This window comes from Mus pahari, chromosome 8, assembly GCF_900095145.1.
Source record: "Mus pahari chromosome 8, PAHARI_EIJ_v1.1, whole genome shotgun sequence".
NCBI classification, from domain to species: domain Eukaryota; kingdom Metazoa; phylum Chordata; class Mammalia; order Rodentia; family Muridae; genus Mus; species Mus pahari.
Genome location: NC_034597.1, coordinates 23608053 through 23634222, shown reverse-complemented (window position 1 = coordinate 23634222; position 26170 = coordinate 23608053). Strand labels below are relative to the sequence as shown.

Below are 26170 nucleotides of genomic sequence, written 5' to 3'. Positions count from 1 at the left end.
TGGTCCCACGCCCACTCCCAGCTCCCCCAGCACGTCAGCAGGTGCAGACTCAGCAAGGGAGAAGCAGGAAAGCCCTGCCTGTGACTCAAGGGGGGATCTGTTGAGTGGACATAATCTCTACAGGTTTGTTCTTCTCCCAGCCACCCCTGCCCCAGCTCCATGGCAGAAAGGAGGCCAGCAGGGCTTTCTCAGACATGTCTTTATTCCTCTGTGCTTTGGTCTCTCACACGTGCACTGCATTGCACTGCATCTCCAGGTGTGGCTGAGCTTTACCTGCTGTTATTGCTGGACTCCCTACTTCCAAGAGCACAACAGAGAATCTATAGATGAGATGGCTACAACAAAGTGATCGGCAACTAAGTCTGCCAGGATGGGAGTGACCCTACACGGCTCCAGTGGCTGTCTAGGGACATGATCAGTAAAGCTAAAGAAACCACCACACACACACAAAAAAAATCCAGAAAGGTTAGCAGGGCTGGCAAGATACCACATCTATCTCCCTTCCATCTGAGGAAGGCTAATCCTTAGTCCTGGCCAATTCTGAAATAACAGACCAGAGCCAGCAGCACTACTCTTTGGTCCAAATTGCTACATGAATGTAGTTCATCTGGGGCCTCAGGGTTTCCAGATAACCTCCCTCAGCAAGATCTGAGCACATGTGGTCTCATTCTAAAATGTCTTGCCCTCGAAGGCCTTCAGGTTGAAGGCAGTATCCAGAAACTTCCTCAGCGACACCAAGTGGGCGTTCTTATTTCCAGTGGCTGGTGCGGCTGCTGGGTCCCGGCCAACATACCTGGAGGAGGAGAGTCGGCTCAGGGAAGGCCTGGTAGGGTCGCACACAAGAAGACTGCCTGCCTGGGTGGTCCTCTACTTAGAGGCCCTTGCACTGTGGGCTTACACCAAATTCAGCTACCCTGCCACAGGACACAGAAGTTGCCCACTCTGTGACCACGGAGACAATAATCATGCCACAGTCCGCAGACCTTTGGCTTTTCCCACATTTCTCATCCCTGCCACCGTCTTTGCCAGGACAAAGCTGCCCACATTGAGCAGAAGTGGCTGCCACCTGCTAGCCCCCTCAGGAGGCTGGCCTGCACACACACTGCTATTCTATCACTTTCTGGCAATGGGGAGGCAGTGCCAAGGCCAGGGGCACTCACACGAGAGGGTCTGAAATTTGATCCTTGCTGCAGAATCCTTAGGCTTTATGATCCTTGAAGGTCCCACTGGCAATCCCCCCAACCCTGATGTGCCAGCCTGCAGACAGAGAGCTCAAAACCTGTAGGGACTCAGATGTCTGCCAGAGAAGGCTAGCTCTCGGTGGCACTGCCAATAAGGCAGGAAAAGCTAGTATCTTGGCTGCCAGGATCAAGAGCCAGTGCAGGCTAGCAGAGGAGGGAGACAGATAGTGAGCTCTCTAGCCCAGTACCATATGGGCCGGGAGTGGCCCAGCAGAGTCATGAAGCGTGGACTGATGTAGTCGTAATAGCCCATGTTCTTATGTTCCTCCTGACACCACACCAGCTCGGCTCCCGAGTACTTCTCTGCCTCCCGCATGATCAGGTCGAAAGGGAATGGAGAGATCTGGGGAGGCAGAGATACAAAGGCATAGTCAAGGAGGGACAGCGTGTGCAGGGCCTGCTTTGTGCTCGTCAGTCACACCCACACACCGCAGAGCCAGGGGCCTGTCTATCAGCACTACAGCGGCAAGACACTCAGCAAACCTGCTCCAGGCGTGTGATGGCCACTTGCTTCTCCAGGCCCTGGCTGCTCCGTTCCTTTACCAGGTCATAGTACACCTTTCCCGTGCAGAAGATGAGCCGCTGTACCTGCTCAGGAGAATGTGCTGCGGGGCCATCTTCCGGAATCAGTCGTTGGAAGCTAGTTCCTAAAGGATGGACCAGGTACCTCAGGGGTATCAGCACCAGAAGGGCAATGGGTCACTGAGCACCCCCAACCAGCCCTGGGCTATTCCCAGCTACTGAGCTGATTCAGGTCAGGCTAATTACATTAGACGGCTCTTGATCCCAAAGATGGACTAAAGGACAGACGATACCCTACATTGTCAGGGGGAGAGGGAGATGGGCCTGTGGACAAGAGCAGAGACATAGGAACACATTCAAGGTATGGGGTGCAGGAGTGGAAAGGGCCCCGAGGGACAGAGAAGGTAACATGATGGGCCCAGGAATAGCACCATCCTGCTCCAGATCTGTATTCCCACTCCAGTTGTGCCCACATTAGACATGGCACTCAGCCCCCGTGTGCCAGGGTAAGCTATTGGGAGGTCACTGTACATTCCTCCCTTAGCCTCATAGCAGAGCCTTGATCTCCCAGCCCTGGCCATTTCTCCTTCCTCAGAGAGCTGCTGTGATGTCCCTGTATCCCCACCCCTCTGAGGGCACTGACACACAGAGGGCAGCTGCTGCCAGGTGTAGGGACAGAGCTACCAGTCTCACACTGGTGGATCTGACTGTCCACTACAGCTGCCTTCCCATAATGGACGCACAGATGAAAACAAAATAAAAAACCAACAATAAACCCCTCAAGTGTTCACGCTGCTGAGACCCTGACTAGCTAGATCCTGTCTGTCTCTACTCAGGACTCAGCCAAGCCAGATCTGCTGTTGGTGACAGGCTTCACTCTTGTGCCTCCCTGACTCCCTACCAGGTCAGCCTTTGAGTCTTCATGTGCCTTCCTGGCCCCTGATTCCTGCGGGAGAGGGCAGCCAGATTCCCAGTGATGTCTATTTGGTTCATGAGTGAAACTACAGATAGAAAACGAGGGAGCGGCACTCGGTATCCAGCAAACCAGACGCCGCTCTGCCGACGTCTCATCTCTGGCCAGCCCTTACTGACAGGTAAGAACCCGCCAACTCCCTGGACCCTGGGGCTTATTGCAAATGATCTGATCTAGCCGAAGTACCAACCCAAGGACTGGGCCAGGAGCTGCGGAGGGACAATGAAGACAGAGGCTGAGAAGACAGGGAAGCTCCGGGGGCAGAATCCACACATCAGCCACTAGACATCACAGGTCACCACCCCAGTGAAGGAGGCCCACCAGCCCAGAGCAGACACATACCGGACACCATCTGGTCAAAGCTGGACTTGGCATCAGGGTGCCTCAGCAGAGACTTGGGTGTGAAGACAATGAGCTGGAAGGCAAAAAGCCAGCTGCCAGTCGCTCCTATCCATCTATGGGTTCCCACATCCAACCCTTGCACCATCACGGTGCTAAAAGGCCAGGGCAGCTCACAGGCTTGCGGAAGGGCAGCAGGATCTGTCGGCGCAGCACATGGAAGTAGCTGGCTGGGGTGGAGCAGTTCACCACGATCCAGTTGCAGTCGTAGAGCTGGCTCACCTCAAAGTCCTCAGTGAACACCTGCAGGGAACACCTGGTGGCTAGGAGTGGCACTCTACACCTGGACTCTACTGGGGACAGCAGGCAGCACTCACTGGGTAGGCATCCGAGTCATCATTGCTCATCTGCAGGAACCTCTCTGGCCTTGCTGAGGAGTGCTCTGGACCCTGGAAGTACACATGACCCAGGCTGAGCCTGCAGAACCTCAGGCTTGCAGTGCCTGGATGGTTGCAAGGGGCAGATTAACCCTGTCTGTGCCTGTTCCCATCTTGCCCACAAGGGCCTGAAAGGCTCTTCAGGGGATCAAGGGGTGACCCTGCCCTCCTGTGGGAGGCCTGCAAGGGCCTCCAGCCCTCACCATGCCCTCCATGCCATGGGGCAGCAGGAGCACGATGCCATTGTGCCGCACCCACTTGGCCTGGCCAGTGCTGATGAACTGGTCGATGATACACTGGGCTGTGTTGTGGAAATCACCAAACTGAGCTTCCCAGAGGACCAGGGCGTTGGGGCTGGCCATGGCATAGCCCAGCTCAAAGCCTAGGCAAAGGACACCAAGACAGAGCTCAGTGCGATGTCACCAAGTAGCAGAGGTCCAGTTAAACCCAGCCTTCCCTCAGTATACACTACCAGTCCCAACCAGGCCTGCCCAGTACACCAGAAAAAGACAAAGGCTTGCTGGGCCTCAGAGGCCTGGGTGTGTGTTCCTGGATGTGGGAGCATGCTTTTCTTACACCATATGCTGTCATGTGCAGCTTTATGTGGCCCTTGGGGACACCACATAGACCCCTGAAAACATGCACAAAGTTCCTGATAAAGGGCAGACACAAGCCCACAGGCAACTCCCATAGGTGGGGCTGAACCCCAGGAAGTAAGAGGGCAAGGGTGCTGGCTTCAGGTAAGCTGAGGGGAGGCATGTCCCCATAGAGTCCCAGGCGAACCTCAACACTGGGCTCCTGGGGTGCAGGAGAGAGGTGGGCTTAAGACCATGTGTCCATGGCCGGGCTTCCTGCTAGGTGGTCAGTAGCTGCATTCTGCTATGGACTCTCCTGGACTTCTGTACGGACCCTCTGTGGCTGGCACCCAGGGAAAGAGTTTAGGCATCACATAGAAAATAAAGCAAGAGCCGGGCGCGGTGGCGCACGCCTTTAATCCCAGCACTCGGGAGGCAGAGGCAGGCCGATTTCTGAGTTCGAGGCCAGTCTGGTCTACAGAGTGAGTTCCAGGACAGCCAGGGCTACACAGAGAAACCCTGTCTTGAAAAACAAAAAACAAAAAACAAAAAAAAAAAAAAGCAAGTTGGGTGTGGTGGTGCACACCTTCAGTCCCAGCACTCGGGAGGCAGAAACAGGCAGATCTGTGTGAATTTGAGGTCAGCCTGGTCTACAAAGCGAGTTCCAGGACAGCCAGGACTGTTACACAGAGAAACAAACTTTGTCTTGAACAAACAAACCCAAACTAACAAAAACAGCAGACAGAAAGAAAAGAAACCAAGCAAATGTCCCTTTCTCCCAACTGAGATGCCTGGTGGACCATGTGGGACATGCTTTCACCTCCCAAATGTCTCTGGGAAGAAACGGTCCAGCCACAGTCCCTCAGGACCATCCTACTAACACCCCTGTCCACCTTCCCAGTCTCCGAGGCCGCCTGCCCTCCCAGACCCTGAGGCATGCCAGGGAGCCCCCACCCACCTAGAACTCCATACTCCGAGAGGGAGCTATTGCACACAGTGTATGGGGCCTGGTCAGGCCACAGGTGATTCATCGGGACACACGTCCTCCGGTCAACCTCCTGGTCATGAAGAACATGGTGCCGGTGGCTGGGGAGAGAAGTCAGGATAGGGGCAAGAGCAAGGAGGCTGTCACATGGTCTTGTTATGTTCCCAAATGCCTATAAGGTCCTATGAAATGGCCACACCAAGGTTACCCAGCAACTTGTTCCTTTCCCAGTGTCTTACCAGCCCTGCTCCCTGCCTGCCGGCCGCCCACACAGTACACCAAGGGTGCCAGGCCGAGATCTGAAAGCTGCAATGTCTCTTGCCTTAGCTTCTCAATCACAGAGGGAACCAGTGAGACCTGCCTTGCCAGCATCCCAGAAGCAGGGTGGCCCTTGAGACCCCAGCAGGTCACATCTACATGTCCTACCATCTCAGCCACCACACCTGCCCTGTCCATGCTCAGAGGAGTTGCTGAGTTATGAGATCCATGGGAAGCACTGGGAAGCCCCCAAGATGAAAGAGTAAGTGGGCCACTGGATTGTGGCCCAAGCCCAACAAAGACTGGCATGCAGTTCAGGATGCAGCTGATGGCTGCCTGGGTCCAAGCTGAAATAAGGCTGGCAGAAATGAGCTCCAGGAACGGAAAAATGGCTTGTGGTCCTGGAAGCCAATGAACATGACACTGAGCCAAGACTCTGAATATTTAGGGCCCCAACCTAGAAGAAATGTGTGTCCTCATTCAGATCCCAAAACTCAGGCAGCAAGGAGGGAACTCTAGGCTGATGAAGGCCACCAGTTACAGAAATAAAAGTTCCTGAGGGCCACAAGTGACTACCAGCTTGGGACAACCAGTCAGCTTGGCATGTGAGGGTCAGGAAAGGGACCGTCTGAAAACTTGGCCCTGACTATGGATTTAGCCAGACAAATGTCCCCTCTACCTCCAGGAGTTCCTAGAGCGGGAGAGTCAGGTCTACTTCAGATCTCAGGCTAACCCTGGGATGCTTGTGTTTTGCTGAGTCATGGGCTTAGTGAAGACAAGAGCAGCACCAAGGGCCCAGGGACCAGCCTGCCTCAGCCTCACCTGAATGTACCCCTCTCCACATCCTGGCCGCTGAGTCGCACGTGGATGCCCTCCTTCAGCAGTGAACCAAAGGCCATGTACTCTGCCAGTGCCCAGTCCACTGTGCGCTTCTTTGTCATGTCTGCACGGCCACGCAGGATGCGAGAGAGGCCTGTGAGGACAAGGAACACGGTTCAGCCTCAGGCCTGGATGGCTGAAGCACCAGAGCTGTGGGGTTGAGGGCTCAGTGAGAAAGCAAAGGCTGTGGACGGTCCCCTCAGACTCTCCTCCCTAGCCTGCTGATCTGAGCTCCCTCTCCAAAGGAGGAAGTGGTAATATACTGGGTCAGAATTCTCTATGACACTCCCATGGAGGACTGTCCCTGGTCTCCAGAAGAAGAGACCAAGCTAATAAACACCATACACCCAGCAAGACCTTTGCAATGTGTACAGAACACAGCTCTAAGCTTGGGCATCATCGGTGGGTACCTCATGCATACTTTGAGAGTTGCATTCCCAGAAGCTATCTAGAAGAGACACAGACATCTTAGTACAAGCTTCTCTGGTCCCCTAAATGACCCGGAGCTACCTTAGAGGCTGTCTTTTCAGTGTTCCAATCTGAGAGTTCACCCTGGCACCCAGCTGGAATATGATACCCACAAATGCCTAACTCCTCATACCCACTGGGAATGGAGTTAGGAACATGGGAAGGGGCCCATATGAGGCTCTGAGAGCCAAACCAGGAGACCAAGAGGCTAAGCAGGGACATGCCACAATCTTTGCTCTCCCTTGGTATCCCATCAACTCTCCCTGAGGACTACAGTGTCAGCTCTGAGAGTGACCATGCTAGGGCTTGCACAGCAGCCTTACCTGTGTGGATCTTAAAGTCCTCCAGGGGCACAGAGCTGGCCACACTGCCAATGTGGGTCAACATGTCCTCAGGGATGCCCGTCGTTGGGCATGTCATGCTCTTGGGCTCTCCATCCACATTGAAGAAGCCTGAGAGGACAGACTCCATTCATATGTGCTGAGATGAGGGGACTTCGACACCCCTGGTTAGTTTTCTGTCCCAGGATAGGAAGGCTGCAATTCCTTCCCTCCAGAGACATCAGTATATACCCTTGGGATCTGCCACCAATGAAAAGGCACAGCCATAGTGACTACACCTGCCCTAATACTCCCCTGAGGTCACAGCTGGCCCATCTTGGCCCCACCAAAGGGACCCCCTTAGTAGACACCTCCAGTACCACCCACCCCATCCCTGGCGAGACAACAGACAGCCACGCTTGCTCTAAGGCCACCTTGGCCTGCCTCCACCTGCATGCCGGGCACAAGCCTCAGCTTCTAGTTCTGCAGTGGCTGCTCTCCAGAGTCACCGCAGTCCTTTGCTGCACCAATGCTCAAAGGATGCTCACTAGGCTTCCTGTGCCTCACTCACCAGGCCAGGGCGAGTCCAGCCAGTGCTTTATGTGCAGGATCTTCTTATCCTTGGACCTGCCGTACGCCTCCTCACAGATACGGTCATACTTGGCGATTTCCTCCTGGAAGGGAGAGGAAGACGTGGACAGACAGTCATATACTAGGCATCCAAGAGGGTCAGTCAGCCCAGACCCAAAAGCCCTGGTCTCCACCACCAGGTTCTAGAACTCTGTTTCTTGGTTCACAGGCACATCATGGTCAGAGGCCTAGACCTCAGAGTTCAGAGTGGTCCAAAGCCTGAAGAGCCCAAAGTGTGCTACAGAAAGAGCTCTAGGAGACAGGGGAGAGACTCTCACCTTGTTTTCAGAGGTTCTACCATAAAGGCAGAAGGACTAACATGTTTATAACAATTTTAGGCACAAACCCAATATAATAATACCTTTTAGAGAATCATTACAGGACATCCCTACAGAAAGATCCCTTTCCTGCCTGAAACTCGGCTTGTTCCAGGTCACACTGCACACCCAGGTGTGCCCATGCCCTAAATTCCTGTGCCCTGTTAAAACCAGAGACTTTCGGAGACAGGGAACATCAGCTACTCCTTCAAAACTTCGCTGTTGAGCACTGGGCTGATGGCATCTGCAGCCATCCCATGTTCCCATTCTGTCCATCTGAGGTTTGTGCCCAGAAGTCCCGCCTACCTACCTCAAACTCCTGCAGAGTGACGGTGCCCTCCGCGATGAGCTTGTCTGCGTACTTCTTCAGCACGGGTACCTGCTTGTGGATCTGCTTATACATGAGAGGCTGCGTGAACATGGGCTCATCCATCTCATTGTGACCACGCCGGCGGTAACAGACCTACACGGGCAGCCAGGGGTTCAGTCCCTAATACAGACCGACAGCACAGTGCACATGCAGGCCAGGGTCCACTCTGAAGCATCCCAAAGGGCCTGCTCTCCCCTGTCACTGAATGAATGCTCCATGCCCAGGCCTTTGCACAGATGGCTGGTTCACCAACCCTCAGTCTAAAAGCATCTAGCCCTTAGGGCTGAAGAGATGACTGAAGCCCTCACCATACATGAAGATGGGCCATCAGCAGGGCCCCAGCACACTCAAACATACCAAGCTTGATCAGCACAGCAGAAAAGAGCCCCATATGCCCAAATCACCTGGTTTGTTAACTACCCACAAGGATGGGCTACTAAGCCTGCTCTGGTACCAGCACCCTCAAGCACACCCAACTTTCTTGGCAAGTCAGAATGGGCTACTCACTGCATCCTTGGCTCCAGCATGTCTAAATACACCCATCATACCCAGCACAGCAGGAATAAGCCATCAGCCCACCCCTGCCCTGGCCTCAGTCAGGACCCCAGACCCACCAGGTCTACAACAACATCTTTGTTGAAGGTGTTCCTCCACTCAGCTGCCACACTGCACACATAGATCACGGCCTCTGGGTCGTCCGCGTTCACATGGAAGATGGGTGCATTGACCACCCGTGCTACATCAGTGGGGTAAGGTGAGGAGCGAGCCATTCGGGGATCTGTGGTGAAGCCGATCTGCAAGGGCAGGAGAAGCCAGATGTGCTCTCTGTGCATTCTTATTTGAGACAGGATTTCATTAGGTCTGGACTTCAGTAATGCTCCAATCCTAAGCTCTAGAGTAGTTGGAACTACAGACATATACTGCTGTGCCCACCATTCCTGCTTGCTTTAGGCTAGACATATGGTGACAGGCAAATCGGGGAGCTGGGGGGCGGGAGGTATCAGGGTACCTAGGACACACAGGGGACGTGAAGGGATAACAGTCAATGAGTCCTTGACCAGCTATGACAGCAGTTACTATGGGCTGACAGCAGCTGCAGCAGGGAGACTGGCTTGCTTTTCTACCAGCCTCTGTGCTGCACAGGTACAAAGGCCTGGGGGATCTGATCCACCAGAGTGACTGCAGAGCTTTGGGCAAGATGTTTCAGTTCTCAGCCTTGTTGTCCTCGGCTATAAGGAAGCTCATTAAACTCCTGCCCCCAGCAAAACTCGAGGAAGATTAAATGCTGCTGCAAATGAGGCAAGGAACCCAGGGCATCTAGCTGTATGAGACTCTGCTGCCTGAAAGGAAGATAGGAAGGAAGGAAAAAAGGAAGGAAAGAAGGAAGGAAGGAAGGAAGGAAGGAAGGAAGGAAGGAAGGAAGGAAGGAAGGAAAAGGAAGGAAGGAAAAGGAAGGAAGGAAAAGGAAGGAAGGAAAAGGAAGGAAGGTAGGTAGGTAGGTGACTACAAACCTCAGGGGAGCCCAAGGTCACCTACAGCTACACAGCCAGCCACTGTGCTGCTACTTATGGTGTCTCTAGGTGCCTGGGAGAACTTTTTCGGGACTCCAGTCCTAGATATAAAATTCTACAGCATTTGCATAGAATCAACATCTGTCTCTACACCTTTAATCATATACATAATATATGTAAACCATATGTAAATAGTCACTATATTAAAAAATATAATAAAAAAGTCACTGTATTATAAACTTTAGAGAACAAGAAAAATAGGGCTGGAGAGATGGCTCAGCAGTTAAGAGCACTGACTGCTCTTCCAAAGGTCCTGAGTTCAAATCCCAGCAACCACATGATGGCTCACAACCATCCGTAAACAAGATCTGACTCTCTCTTCTCAAGTGTCTGAAGACAGCTACAGTGTACTTACATATAATAAGTAAATAAATCTTAAAAAAAAAAAAAAAGAAAAAGAAAAAAAGAAAAAAGAAGCCTGTTGGTGTTGCACAGGTTAGTGTTCCGGTTTTTTCCTGGTTACTTTTGTATGCGTGTTGTGGCTCAAACCCAAGGCTTACATATGCTAGGCAAGATTCTCCCTGGACTTTCACAATCTCACTACATAGCTCAAACTGTCCATGAACTTTCTATGAAGGACCAGCTGGAATGGCAGGTACCACCAAACCTGGTCTGGATCCATAGTCAATTGAGCCTGTGGATGTATAACCTCCAGTAGTTATAAAACTGTCTATAACGTGTATAGACGTGTGTCCAGTCTACATATGTTATGTATCTACCAATTTCTCAGACTAGGACACAAGGCTGGAGTCTGGTTCCCTGCCTGAGGTTTCCTGCCAGCCTCAGGATCAGGTTTTCTACCTGAAGTCACGGTGTTGGGAAGTTGCAGGGCAGAGGTATGAACACCACGGCTGCCTCACATTTCCCACCAACCCACAACCTGGACTTCTAGGACTGGGCGAGCAGCCTGGTACAGAGCCGACTCCCTTACCTGGTTGTTGACCACAACGTGCACTGTGCCATTGGTGGTGTAAGAAGGCAGGTCACTGAGATGGAAGGTCTCATAGACGACGCCCTGGCCAGCGAAGGCGGCATCACCATGGACCAGGATAGACATGACCTGAATGGTAAGGCATAAAAAAGCAGGATCCTGCACCCAGCCCGTGAAGCACACCCAGCTTCTCTTCCATCAGAGCCTTGTTCTCAAAGGCTGACTTCCTGGCGCCACTCTACGCACCCAGAAAACTCACCTTCCTACCCTGGGCATCCCCACGGTAGAACTGCTCTGCCTTCGTCTTGCCCTGTACCACAGGGTCCACAGCTTCCAGATGGGAAGGGTTGGCTACCAGTGACAGTGTGATGTTCCTGTTGGTGACACGGTTGATCCTCTCGTGGTACATGCCCAGATGGTATTTGACATCACCAGAGCCCTGAGGGTAAGGGTGGGATATGATGGACCTACCACCTCCAGTGTAGAAGGAAGGGCAGCTCGTGACCATGCTGAGCCGACTTGCCAGGCTTCTTAGTATGTACCAGAGCTCAAGGGTATCTTAGTCCTCACACCAATGAAATCAAATGCAGAGACGTTAGAGGATATTTTAGGATCCAGGAGTAGAGAAAGCATACTTTCTAAACAATGTATAAAGTCCCTACATGTTAAGATAGCTAAGCCAGGACAAATCTTCCATTAGCAAGGGGAAGAAAATCCAGGCACAGTACCAAAGAGGAAAACAAGCTGGTATGTCAAATGCAGGGAAAGAGCTAATTGCTCTCAATATGCAAAATGGCTTTGTAATTAGTAAAGTCAAATCCCCAAGTCCCAAGAAAATAAACAAAAGCCATGAAGGGGATTTTACAGAACAAGAACCACAGAGATTCAAAATAGTTGATTCATTTCAAAAAGTATGTTAAAATTAAATCATTTTGCACCCACCCAATTGGCAAAGGAAAAATCAACAGAGACAGGGTAACAGTTGTGAGTCGCACTGCTGTGGCTGGGCCCCGGGGAGGCTCCACAGTGTCTGCTCCCTGCCCAGACTCCTGCACTTTGCAGGCGGCACTTGACAGCTACAGTCATGTGCTCACGTGCAGGGTGAGGGTGCCCACTACAGCAGGCAGAGTCCTGACACAGAACACTGCAGCTGCAAGAAGCCAAAAAGCCAAGCTCGTTATGTGCTGGCACGGAACACAGGCGACTTGGTGAGTGAAACCACCAGATACCTACAGTGCCCCAAGCCGTTCTCATGGCTCCTGGACAAATGCATGTGTCTGCAGAGAACACACCTCACCACAAATGCAGGCGAGCATACATGGACACACCCCATGGATGAAGTTTTAAATGTTCTTTAAATAATGTTCCATTTCTTTTTCAAATTATATTTTTTCTTTCAATAACACTTACATTGTTTTAAATCTTAATTTAAAAAAAAAAAAAAAAGGTGCTACTCAGACAAAAATTTCAGTTTTCTTCCCCCAAATTCTCTCTTCAATTCCTCACACCATTCTGGGGCAGGGCCCTTTGTGACGATTCTATTGAGGAGTGAATAGAGGCTTACAGGTGTGAAGGTGGCTGAGTGACATGAACAGGTTAGGAAGATCCTGGGCTGGAAGCCAGCCATGTGGGCACCAGGCCTGCTCTGGCACCATGAGCCGGGTGCTCCTGGACCAGTTTCTTTAACCAACTAAACATCTGTGCTAGGTGGTAAGGGCTTCAGAGACAAAGTCCCTCCCTCGCTCTTGAAAGGAAAACAGATGAACATGTGGACATGAATGAACACATCGGGTTACACACAGATAACAATGCAGACACACACACTAACACAGACAACAAACACACACAACACACACAGATGCAGACACACACACACAGATACACACAGATACAGACACACACACACACACACACACACACACACACACACACCACACAATGGGGGGAGGGGAATGAAAAAGGCCAGAGACAAAGCAGAGGGACACAGAAGAGGGAAGAACAGACAAAATGTCCAGGTCTGGAAGTTCAGCTAGAGTCTGAATGAAGCAAAGGAGAGGATGTCAGGCAGTAGGGCTGAGAGCCTGGTATGGCTAAGAGCCTCAGTGGCATGCAAGCTACAGGGTGGGCCAAGGGCACAGGAAGCCATCAGTCCACCCATGCCTCTTTGGAGCCAACAAATCACTAGAGGCTGATAAAAGGACTGTGGGCGCAAAGGCTCAGCTATAAAATCTCAAGGGAGAAACTCCTGGGAAGGCCCCGCACCTCTCTGGGCCTCAGTTCCACTGGCTGGAAAGAGTAAGGTTGGCCTGAAGGGTCCATGGCAGCACCTACTTCCCAAGCCTGAGGGACCCGATGCAAGCATCCCAGTCCCCGGGACTCTTTCCACACCTGTCAGCCTGGCAGTTCAAGTCCCAAACTCTCCCAGCCCAAACATCAGGCCCTCTGGGGGTACCCCAGGAATAGTATGACACCCACCTCATCTGCTGCTTCCAGCTTGGGATCAAATTGACAGAAGATCTGCTCCAGGTCCTTGCGGATCACGTTAGCCAGCACATTCAGCCTGCCCCTGAGGACCAGAATGTCCAGGGCTGTCATCTGACACCATGGTCTCCTTCCTACATTTGCCAAGTACAGCCATTCTCCCTACCTGCCATGGAACCTATCAGAACCCTTCCTGATGGTGCCCAAGTAAGGCCCAATCCTCCCATCGTGCCTCGACATGCCAGGCCCTGGAGTAGTCCCAGTGCGCCAGCTTCTCTCAGGCAGACTCCCTGCACACCAGGGATTTAGAAAGCCCTTTAGGGAGGGGCAGAAAGCCACCAATCACCTATAGCATGCCCCTATTCATTCCCCTACCAAAAAAGATCCAACCCATTACATAGGCACCTCCCACACACTGACTCTAGTATGCTAAGGCTTGAATGCCCCTCCAGCCCAGCCAGCAGCAGCTTTGAGCAGGATGGGGCAGCGAGGGGACTCAGATGGAGAAAATACTAAAAAATAACAGGCAGCTATGGACCAGATTCTTCAGCCCAGCCTGAACTTACTATTCAAGGTACTTCCTGCAAGGTGGGCACCAGCCTGATAGGAACACATAAGAGACTCAAAAAACTCCCTTCTGAACCCATTAGCTTCAGGGTGACAGTGACCCTAAGCCTGACTCCTAGCCCCACACAGGAAGAGAGAGCCTTCTATAGGTCAGTTCCCCTCCACACACCTGCTCCCACAGACAATCAGGTCCAAAGAACATTCCTCAGCTGTTCTGGGCAAAGCCCTTTAGAACCCTGGGGTTACCGTTCACGCCATGGAAGCCTGAACTGGCCTAGAAGGGCCCCTCTGATCCAGGCAAATGGCCACCCAGCAGATGCCTGAGCCATCTGTCTTCCAGGTGTCATCTTCTCCTGCTGTTCTAGTAGCCCAAGGCATGAAGCCATATGTTCCATGCAGCCATGGCTACTGGGACAACTCTGCCTAACCTACCAGACACTGGGCATTTCCAGACCCCTCAGAAGACTGAGAGACAAGCCCCAGACTCCTGGCAGGCCTGCCAAGACAGAAACTGTCCACCCCATACATCTGGAGTCCCTTAGACATTACAGTCCTATGCTAGCGCAACCACAACCTGCTTTCTAGATCACATGAGGGCTTTGTCCCACAGACTGCAGGTGAGTGGAAAGTCAAAGTCTTCATCAAGGGAAACACAGAGTTGCCTTAAGCTGGGAAACTGACGGTGCCCATCTCTCTACAGACCTATGTCCAAGGGATGCCGACTCAGAGCCGTCTATGCATACACCCCTAAGCACACACCCTTGACCTCTTCCTATCTAGAGGATCTGAACACAATACACTCCACAGTCTGAGATCCTGCCCCTCCTGGAGAAAGCAGCAACATGACCAGAGAATCTGATTGGGCCCTGGCTTCATGTGGCTTTGGCTAAGTATCTGGCTCTTGCTGTAAAGAACAGGCCAGACCAGGGGCTCTGAGCACCTATCAAGGTCCTTGCTTTTTTGCCAAGCATCGTGGTGAGGGGACTCAGTGGCCCTACCTGTGTGGCATCCCCAGGATGACGTTCTCAATCCCCATCTCACTAGACTTGTCGATAATGGTCTTGAGAGCGGGAATCATGACCTCGCAGCCTTCCAGACCAAACCGCTTCTCCGAAGACCACTTCCTGGCCAGGAAGTCTTCAAACCTGTTGGGGAAAAGGGAAGGGGAAGGCATGGGTAGAAAGGGACAAGGTTGGGATTCCTGGAGGCTTTTCACCAGCACTGGGAGCTAAATGCCCAGGACACAGGAAGGACAAAGTCACCTCCCTCCTGTATAGTCCAGGACCCAGCCTGGACACCATGTCACACTCACCCAACATAAAGAACAAGCATGGCACCTGGGGAGTCTCCCCAAAACCTTAGATGCCACCCACCCCCAATACCACTCTCTCCTCTTCACAAACATCCCTCAGAGGTCATCCTCCCGTATTCCCGCCCCACCACCCTCCTGCAAGCCTCCAGCACCTCTACCCTGCCAATGGCTAAGGTGAGCCCACACCCCACTGCTCAGAAAGTCACTCAGCACCTAACAGCCTAGCCTGGTGCACCTCCAGACCCCTGCAGCTTTAGACGGCCCCCTCCTCCAAGGCATCATCAGGGAGTAATGCACTGCCCCTGCCAGGGGTGCTGTCACGCTCCTCCCACCCCCATGTCAGAGACAGTATTCTGTCATGTCATTCCTAGAGCCACAGGGTGTCACTTCTGCCCACGCTCAGTGCGACCTCTGCTGTCCCATCCCCTCTGCAGTCCCATCCCCGCCCACCTATATGGCTCTGATGGTCACATTAACAGAGCATGCGGTCCTGATGTTTTGCCTAAGGGCTTCTGCAGGCCTCCAGCAGTGGGAGCAAGTCAGCTCGCCTTCCCTTGCTAGGCCCTGCTAGTTTCCCTGCCGTGGGAACCAAGCGTGGCCCTCCAGCCATGCAGAATGTCCATCAGGTAGTGCTGACCTCATGGAGCGCACCAGCCTAGCCAGCAGGGTCCGCTTCTCCTCGACAGAAAACTGCATCACACCAGGAGTTTCAAATTTCTGTCTGATCCACTGGCACTGCTCCACGTCATTAATAAACATGAACTCCAGGCCAATATGCTGGCAGTAGGTGCTCTAAGAGGGACAGGAGGAGAGTCTATGAGGAAAGGCCAAGAGGGGGAGAGCCCCAGAGTCTGAGACTAAAAAGGAAGCTCCCTCCCTCCCTCCCTCTGCACATGTTCCGGGGTCCAGAGCTAAGCCAGGCATGGCTTCCTGGGCTCACCTCCAAGCGGCGTATGATCTCTCGAAGAGAGAGCGTGTTCTCTGGGCCCCCGATGAAAGTCGTGGTGGGCAGCCGAAACTCCTTATCCAGATCGGCCTCCTGCAGGTCATAGAAGGCTGGAAAAGAGACCAAGGCAGCAGAGAAAGAAAGACTGAGGTTGGGCTGGGGGGTGGACAGCATCTCAGCAGTACTCGCTGCACCCACCCCGACACCTATCTCAACAGAGATACGCTGGGCTCGGCTAGGCTTCAGGCCCCGCCAACTCCTCACTGGGCCACAGACACCAGCTAGCATGGCACTGCCAGGGTGACAGGGAAGGATCCCAACTCTTACCCAATTTATCAATGGTTGTGATCAAGTCCGAGGGCACAAAGGAGTCTAGGTCTGCATCCAGGATGCCCAGGGGGTCCAGCTGGGCCACATGGTGGCCTCGGATCTAGGAAAAGGAAGAGTAATAAGGCTGGGCAGGTATTTGTTCCACGTGAGGCTCAGAGCCCCACCCCACTTCCAGCTTCAGAGTTCTGAGTTGTCACACATCCTACTGTGGGGTCGCTCACCTCACAATATGAGGCTGGCAAACATAAGCAAAGATCTACACACGAAGTTATATGCCAGCCACACACCATTAGTGTGAATGTGCAAAGCGTCTGACACATGAACAAGGAACTCCACCCAAGAGTGAGGAGAACCCCTACCTGCTATTATGAAACCATTTCCACAATCTCCCATACCTGCACTTGTGCATGAACAAACACAGCAGTAATAGAGAATAATAAAGAGAACATTTAAAAGATGGAGCAGAGGGCTTCAAAAATTAATGCATGTAGGCATTACGAGAAATCATACACTGAAAAGAAACCCTGAAGTAAGAAAAGTTACTGTACATAGAGATGGGACAATATAGGAATTGTAAAAGCTGGATTGAAGGTATAAGATTTCAAAGAACCAGGCTTTTAAATAATATCTTATATTGAAGATTTGACTTTGGAACCCTATAAACACTTTAATTATAAACTAAATTAAGGTTTAACACAAATAGTAAGATATAACACACAGTGTACACCCCAGCAGCGTGCCTGTGCACAGGAGGTTTCCATCTGGCCAGTGGAATATTCCCTAAAGGCATGCAGAACTATGGGGGAAACTCATAAACTTTCCTATTGCCAATCAGTAGCAACAGTAGGGAATTGTTATTCTAAGCCTGTTGCGTGTGGGCTACGGAAACATCACATAAGCCACCGCATGGCATCTCTGAGAACATCTACCGTTGGCATCTTTGAAAGGAGAAGGTGCCACAAGACGGATGAGGTCAAACCCTTAGTCCTGCATTTGAAGTATATAGCTGCATTAAAATAAATCCATAATGCATGCTATCTTTCTAAAAAGCACACAGTCCCCAGCTCTCATCACTGCAACTGACTCAGAACTCCCAGGAAACCTGGTTCCGGAAAGGGGAAAACGATAACACTACTCTAGTTCTTTTTCCGTTGTTATAATAAAACACTGACCAAAACCAATTTGGGGAGGAAATGGCTATTTAGCCTACAGAGCTGTGATGAAGGGAGGTGAAGCCAGGAATTCAAGGCAAGAACCGGGAGGCAGGAACTGAAGCAGAAACCACAGGGAGGATCTAAGGACAGAAGGACTGCTTACTGCCCTGCTCAGCTACCTTACTGTACAACCCAGACCCTCTTGTGTCAATTAGCCATTAAGAAGATGCTCCACAGACTTGTCCACAGGCCGATCTGATCAAGGCAATTTCTCAGCTAAAGTTCTCTCTTCCCAGGTGTGTCGAGCTGACAAGTGAAGCTAAGTATGACAAAGACTGACTAGAAGCATATAAGACCAGAGCGCAACGGGGTGCTAATCACTGCCAGGGCTGGGAATAAAGACACTGTAATCATCTAATATGTTTAAGTGTGTTCATTCACATGAAACTATAAAAAGAAGCAAGTTAGGTATGGTGGTGCATGCCTGTAATTGAACAATCAAAGGCTGAGGCAGGAGGATCATGAATGCAAAGTCAGCCTAATCAGTAATGGGAGAGACTATTAAGTGAGAGGAGGAGGAAGAGGAGGTGGAGGAGGAGGGAGAAGAGGAGGGAGAAGAGGAGACAGAGGAGGAGGGAGAAGAGGAGGAGGAGGAAGAGGAGACAGAGGAGGAGGAGAAAGAAGACGAGGAGGAGGAGGGAGAAGAGGAGGAAGAAGAGGAAGAAGAGGAAGAAGAGGAGGAGGAGGAGGAGGGAGAAGAGGAGGAGGAAGAGGGCGACAACTTTTACTGGTTACTTATGAAGGATGCATGAAACATCTTACTTTTGAAAATCAGTCAATAAAAGGGAAAATCAAGTGCCCCCTAACTAAATCTGCCTTTGCTGTACAATGTGCACCTCAGGGTACCGTGGACAAGGGGGGGCTGTCCTGTGACAAGTACCTCAGGCAGAAGGAAAATATTTACCACGCTTGGCTGCTCACTGCCCTAAAGCCACACCAAAAAGCTGATTGGGGGAAATCAAGTCCACACTGGGTGGAGCCTCTAGAGCTCAGATCTCATTTACATGGACAAAGGGACCGGGGTAATGACACCATGGGAATGGAGCAGAGACACCCGGGCTCAGAAAACCTCTACAGGAAAAACCTGATAAGAAATAAAAACCACAAGAGATGGAGCTGCAGCGCCAGCACAGGAGAGACTCCAGCCACTGCAATGTGCAGCTTTATGTGACCTTCCTGCAAACAGGTAATGCCTAAGTCCACAGGTAATGAGCTTGGTACTGGCTAATTAGGAAAAAAAAAAAAAAAAGAGCAAGCCAGATATGGCGGTGCATGGCTACATCTCAGCACTTGTGAGACAGAGGCAGGAGGGTCAGGGGTTCAAAGTCATCCTTAACTACAGAGCTGGTTTGAAGCCAGACTTTGGGCTACATGACAATATGTACTGAAAGAGAACACAGTGGCTAAGAGCATGAGAACCGAGTTCAAATCTCCAGAAACCACATAAACAACAAGGCATGATTTTGTGGGTCTGTAAGCTCCATTAAAACTAATGGAGTCAGATGGACCCAGAAAGCTTGCTGGTTCACCATCCTACCCCAAACAATGAACCTCTGGCTCAGAGAGACACTATCTCAAGGCAATAAAGAAGAGGTAAAGAGACCAGGCAACCTGCTCTGGCCTCTACACACACATACACATACACATACACACACACACACACACACACACACACACACATATCACATGCACAGAACCGAAAGGCTCGAGCACTGTGCTGAGATAAGGCCATCTCATCCTGAGATAAGGCCAGCATCTGAGATGTCAATCTCCACACAAGACAGTTCTAGTTTGACCGTCCTTGTTCTTGTCAAGATCACCCATGAGGTCACTCGGTACCTTTCACCCAGTTAGGAAAACACAATGAACTGGAAGATGCCTTATTGGAAATACTTGGAGCCAGCTGCATTTGGCATTTCACACTCTTCTTGATTTGGGGATATTTACAGACATACTGGCATATGTTGGAGAAAGGACCCAAGTTTAAACACGAAATTTGTTTGTTTCACCAGCACCTTGTATGCAAAGCTGAAATGTGGTTTTGGACAATGTTCTCAGGATGCCTGTGTTCTGACAACAACCCATCACATGAGATGAGGTGTGGAATTTTCCACTTGTGACATCACATCGGTCCTCAAAAAGTCTCAGATTTTTTTTTTTTTTTTTTTTTTTTTTTGGATGCTCAACTGGTATAACAGTCACTGTGCTGCATGAAGGCCCTGGGTCCTCTGGACAGTAAGAGTCCCCTGGGACCCTTGGGCACCAGGTGCTCAGGGAATTCTCTCCCACTCCACACTCCACACAGAGGATGCCTAGCTGGAGACAGCACATTGTTTCCATTTTCCAATGCCCTGATGTTCCCAGGTCCATGTAGCAGCTTGCTGCTCCTCCCACTAGGTCTCTTCAAGGGCTCAGAACCCCTAGAATCACCCTTCGCATGCCACGTTTCCCTTGTCAAATGCCTTCTGCCACTGGTTCCCACAGAGATCCTCAATAGTTGCACCTGTTACAGCGTCAATACCAGTGCAGGCCTCCAATTAGTCCTGTTCAGCTGAGAGAACATGGACCGTCACCAAGACACACTGCCAACCACCGGGCCCAGCCTAGGGAACCCGGTGTGAGAGAGCCCAGGCCTCCAGAATGAGCAGCTGGTGGGGGAGCTGTGTCTGGTAAATTATTAATTCATTCCGTCTTCACTAATGAAGCTCCTGCTGCAAACAGACCCCGTTTCTTGGAATGCCCGGACTAGAGAACGGTTATCAAGTGTCAGAGTGCTCCACAGTCACTTAAGGCTAAACGCAACCTACTAAGTGCTCCTCTAAGTACTCAGGCCACCATGTGCAAGATGACAACAGCGTGGAGAAACAGACAAGCCAGCAAAATAATACACTCAAAAGCTCTAAATGGCATGTGACAAAGGCTGGTTCTCAGTGGAGGTGACATTAGGGCTCAGACTCCCTACACCCCGCCTCACCCCCAATCCTCCATCTCTCTCACCTGGTAGGCACGGATCAGGGACTGGACTGCCAAGTGGTCTTCTACCAGCTTGCTGGTCTTGGTGCAATTTGACACTGATGTCCTGCTCTCTTGGAGAACAGCTGGGAGCTGTGGCTGAGCAGGACCCACAGAGACCTCCTTACTTGCTCTCTGGAAGAAACTGTCCCAGGACTAGGTAGGGAAGAAGAAAGAACCCAGCTGGGTCAGGTCGTAAACAGCTGGGATCCCCCAAGCATTCAGTGTTCTTGGCACCTCGGTGCTTAGGGACTTTGCAGAGCCTCCATTCAGGGACCCTCTCTACTAGCCCAGGTCCCTTACACACCCCCAGCTTTCCTCGGGATGTGGGTTCGGTCATGCCAGGGACATCTGCCCACATATGTTAGAAAACTCTTTCTACAGTCAGCTGTGTGCACAGCCACAAGTCTACTCTGCAGCGCTCTTCACGGCAATCAAGACAAGATGTGAACCAGAAGTCTGTTACTGGGGACAGGTGGCATCCGTGTGATAGAATACTACGTAGGCAGGAACAAACAAACAAACAATGGGGCTCTTCTTTGTACTGACATGGAAAGAGCTGAGATCACCAAGTGAAAGCCAAAAAACAAAACCAAAAAAAAAAAACAAACCAGGATCGTTCCCTGTCACGCTGACGGAAAAGGAGGGGGGCAATCCTGTTATGTTTGCAAACATTTACAGAGAGAGAAATCTCAGAAAGAGAAGAAACAAACAAACCCCGTGGTGGGCTAAGAGGGACCTCCTGACTTTTCGTGCTGCTTGCGTCTGGATCAAGTGACCATCTCACTTTTAGATATCAAGGTGTATTAGTTCATCAGACGACACATCTATATGCATTTATTTCTTAATTTCATGCCAGGAGCCATCTGGAGAGAGCTAGCATAACCAGGCAGGGCAGGTCTCTGGCATACCAAGCAGGAGATCTCTATGGTCCATCACATGGGATGGACTCACCCACGCTTTCATCATCAGTAAGAGAGCGAGAAGCCTCTCCTTTCTCCCCGACACAATACACAGGGACTGAGGTCATGGCTGGTTCTCCCAAACGCCTCATCCTCCCACCCACCCCCGCAGCTTCCTTCCCGTAAGATGCAGAATGCCGGTGCCAACCTTGTGAACGCTCTGTGGGTTTTCCAACCAGGCAAAGTACATCTCTTCCACATAACTGGAGCTGACTCCGCTTCTGCTCCTCGGGGTGGTCGTTGGTGGCCCAGAAGACCTTCTGCGCACACTGAACACTGGGATAGCCCGTGTGGCCAGGAGCTTGGTGGCCCGTGGCCCCAGCCTGAATGGCAACAGCCTCAGCTGGCTCATTCTGAACACAGACAAAGAGAAAGAAGCACAAATCACAGAACCCAGTCAAGAGGAAGCTCGGATATGTCCGAGTTCACTCCTAACACCCATGGTCCCATGGAAAGGCAGCCTCAGACAGCCAAGGTGAGACACGGAATAAACTCCTATCTCTTTCAGCTTCATTTCCAAGCAAGAGGTCTCAGCTCAGTAACCTTCTCCCAAGGACTCTGAAACCCAGTGCTCTTCCTCTCCCCAGTCCTCCAGCCTAGGCTCCCTCTCTGCTGGCCCCAGGACCCTGCTACCCCTATACACAACCCTGCTCCAGGGGGAACCTAGCTTAGGCCCTGGAGCCCACTCAGAAGATCGCAGAACATGTGTAGGTCGTAACCCAAAAAAGGGATGGGCATATAACCTATCACCCTGGAAATGGGGCGGGGGTCCCCCAGGCACTGGGCTTGGCTGTACATGGTCAGAAAAGGCAGGGAAGGGCACTGAGGAGCCAAGGCTCAGAAAGATGAGAAAAGACGAGACCCACTATCCCCGGAGTCTTTGATCACTGGCCAGAAGTGACCGGTGACTCCCCAGGAGTGCAACACTAAGCCAGGATATCCTTCCCCCTGGGCAAAGCCAAAGGTCAGGAACCCAGACTCAACATTAGCTCCACTCCACAGACATGAGGACTACGGGTCCCTGTGGTGGAAGCAGAACTGAAGCCAGCCCAGTGGTGGATTCCCTGCTACAGCTGCCTTCTGTGGTTCCCAAATGCAACCTAGAACTCACACTCTGGACAAACGCGACCCAAGGCAGCTGTCAGCGCAGGGTACTTACAGGTCGGGGCCACACCCAGGTCAGGAAAACACAATACTGGGTTCTCTTCACGTGTCAAATTACCTGCCCCTTCCCAAGGAAGAGACCTAAATAGTGGGCAGGCTTTCAATGGGCCTCTCCCCAGAACTCCCCAGGAGTTTTAAAGGTCTCCTCTACTCGTAGAGAACTACCAGGCTCCCTGCTCAGACCTACTGAGGCCTCTGCTGTCCCAGGGTCCTACCACCACATGTAAAGTGGGACCTCTGTTCTCCTTCCTTACCCATGGCTTTGAGAGGGAGGTCCTCTCCTGTCCCGACAAGCCCAGCACAGCACAGCCCCAGCCCGGGGTAGAGCTAGAGCCTTCCTACTGAATACTGACTAGTGCTATATTCCTGGGGAGTCCAAGCTTCAGTATAGAATACAATCCTAGAACTAACCATCAGAGTCCATGGCCCTTATACAACTCACTGACCCAGGACACTTACATTCTAGGGTACGTGGTCCTGGTTAGAACTGGCTCTGAGTCAATGCTCCAGCCAACTGTCCACCAACTGCACCCCTCCACCCTACCCCTGCCACCAGCTAAACCAAGTCAGGACGCCACTGGCTAGAGTTCTTGCAAAGGTTCAAGTCCACCAAAGGGCAGGCATGGCTCTCCTAGGCTGCCTCCCCTCATCCTTGCAAACTCACTTGAGCTGGAGGGGCAGGTGAGTTCCTCAGCCAAGGAATAGTGATTTCCTGAGGTGACCTGTGGCAAATCTGAATTAGAAGAAAATTAATAACTAGAAAAGACATTCTATGGAGGTGGGGATGTTGTCTGGCAGAACTCTGAACCTCAGGTGCCCCAGGATTCCCTTCCGACTTTCCAACCCCTGAGCTAATGTAGTCAGGTCCCTTAGTGAGCCACTTGGGGCTGGGTCTCCAGGAGCAGCCGCAGCTTTCCAAAGGCTTAGCATGGGCCCTAGGGTCAAACATGGTGACATCAGGAGAACCCGAACAACCATGGGGTTCAGCATTCACATTGCACACAGTCAGGGTACACAGTCAGGAGCACAGAGGCAAGCACAAAACTGGAGAGTGACCCACTGTCTGTTCCACGGCCTGTGCCTTCCTCACGGCCGCTTAATATCTCCCTGGGACAATGCCCCAACTGCTCCTTCTGCCAGCTTTACCCCCACAAGGTGATAGGGACAATCCAGGCCAGATAGGGACAAGGCCTGGCTGTATCCAGCCTGGCCCAGTGTTGGAACACTGTGTTTTACAAACACAGAACGCTCTGGGCAGCCAGACACTGCTATGGCCTTCACCCAACCCAGCAGGAGATGCCAGCCATTCCTACCCTCATGCCAGCTGGGCTTGAGGACCCCAGAGCTTTGCTGAGCTCCAAATCTATAGCCAAGGCCCTAATTAGCCCTGTTAGGTCCTGCTCATACAGGGCAGGATGGCAGCGAGCACACCCTAAAATGTGCCCTGTGCAAGTTTCTAGTGGGAAGATCTTGGGGGCATCCTTTTTGGAACAATATCATCCAGTCAGAACCAGGGCAGGCAACTTAAGACTAAGTCTCCCACGGTGGTGCACAGGGGAGGGCTGCTCTGTTAACTGCCCTTGGGAAAATCAGTTAGTAGAGGTCAGAGTAGGGAGGCCCCCTTCCCCCCAAACCCTGAAGCAGTATACAGTAGTATACAGTAGCAGAGCCTGCGTCCTGTCTTTCAAAGCTGTCTTGTACTAGAAACTGGACTCACTGCCTGATGGGAGAATCTAGAACTCCAAAGAGCTAGGCAGCAGGGTGTGATGGGGGTCGGGGTTCAAGCTTATTTTCTTGACAGGGAGGAAGGAAGGGCCAAACTAATGCCCAGAACTGATCCGTGTACAAAGGTGGGTAAGGTCTGTTGAAGGTTACTGGTGGATGGAGAGGAGATCCACAAACTGGCTTGGGATTGGAGCCCGTAGGGCTGGGGGTTTCAGCACTGGGTCTTTGCAGAGCATGGTCCTTAGGGTCAATCAGGTAAGTCCTCTTAGGGCTCATCCTGAGTGTGGGAGGATGGCTGAGACCTCAAACTACTTGACCTAGATACCTGGTCGGCCTCCGTTTCCTCAAGAGGGAGCAGAGACCGCAGTTAAAAACAAGTATAGGGCCTGTCCTGGGACTTCGAAGCTGCTTGCGTGTCTCGCCAGATGCAACCCTGGTACCTCTTCAACCTCGGTGCTGTTCTGGGCAGCCCCCTTCTCCTTGGAAGAGTACCAGGCAGGCTCCTCTCCAGGCCACTACGGCAAACAGTGGGAGGGGGGGCTGCAGCCTTCCGGCCTGAAGCCCCACTGTTGGCAAGTCACTCCTTCCCACGAAATCAGCATTCACCTGCTGACACGCGCAAAGGGCCGGGGGTCCTAAGGAACGCTGCACTTAGTCAAGGTCAAGTTCCGGTTCCCCACCCCCCACCCCCAGCCCCTCCCCAAGGGCCTGGCTGAGGTTAGTGGGCAGCGCTGCCCCAGGACCTAGGATCGAGTTGCAGAGGGGTCCGCTCTCAGGAACGGGGGTCGCGCCGCCGCGCTCACCGGCTGACCGAGGTTCCGGGCCACGCGGTCCGGGGGGCTGAAGGTCCGGGCACTGCGCGGAGGGTCGCGAGCGGCGCGCTGTATCAATTACCTAGGTCACGTGACACGGCCGCCGCGAGCGCGCACCCTCGGGATTCCGCGCGTCGTGACGTCTCGGTAGACGCCCCGCCCTGTCTGCGGCCCTCGCTGTCCGAGGTGCTGACCTCCCAGATCCAAGACCACATGTGGCCCCCCAAAGAGCCAGGCTCTTCCAGATGGCCAGCAGGAGCCCAGGCCTGCCCTGTCTGAGCGACTGGAGACTCTGCTGGGCCCAGGAACCCCAGAGTCCTCGACTTGAAACTAAGAGGAATGTACCAGAATAAAGCAGACTTGTATGTGTGTTTGGGGGAAAGACAGATTCCTCTCTATCGCCTGTAAAATGGGAATGCTATTAAAAGTTCTGTCTTCCAGCTGTTTTGAAGAAAGGATGAAGCAGTTTATGAAAAACTGCTTAGCGCTCTACCAATTCACTTTCCAGGGGATTGTGGTCTGGCTTCCCTCTCCTCAGAGAACCATTGCCACACAGACAATGTAACCTGTGGAAATTTAATCTGCACTTTTATTATTAGTGATTTGCCAATTTATGTTATTGGTCCGTTTGGAGTTTTCCTGTTGTGTTCCTGCCTTTTTCTTTTTTGTATTGGGTTCTGTTTCATTTCTAAGCAAATGCAGTATACACCCGTGGCTGGAAATGCTATCAGCTGTCCTTCACAGGATTACTGTAACAGCCCCTACCTGGCTTCTGTGTTTGCATACCTTAATCCTGACCCAGCAGAGCAGCTAGGGATTTCCTTGTGGA

The 26170-nt window shown here is 52.0% G+C and overlaps 1 protein-coding gene across 1 annotated transcript; it reads right to left on the bottom strand.

The window, feature by feature from the left end:
* Positions 1–181: 181 nt before the first annotated feature.
* On the bottom strand, positions 182–25421 carry Ogdhl (oxoglutarate dehydrogenase like). The gene is made up of 24 exons (XM_021204220.2): positions 25333–25421; positions 23469–23537; positions 21789–21993; positions 20664–20834; positions 16450–16552; positions 16117–16232; positions 15814–15968; positions 14863–15009; positions 13292–13382; positions 11076–11255; positions 10817–10945; positions 8929–9108; positions 8255–8407; positions 7569–7671; positions 7001–7129; positions 6153–6303; positions 5046–5173; positions 3716–3894; positions 3453–3524; positions 3253–3378; positions 3079–3151; positions 1725–1888; positions 1430–1584; positions 182–793 (listed from the first exon to the last, which is right to left on the bottom strand). Exons 3-24 carry the CDS (start codon positions 21990–21992, stop codon positions 670–672), a joined length of 3033 nt encoding a protein of 1010 aa, XP_021059879.1. The 5' UTR covers position 21993; positions 23469–23537; positions 25333–25421; the 3' UTR covers positions 182–669.
* Positions 25422–26170: the final 749 nt, after the last annotated feature.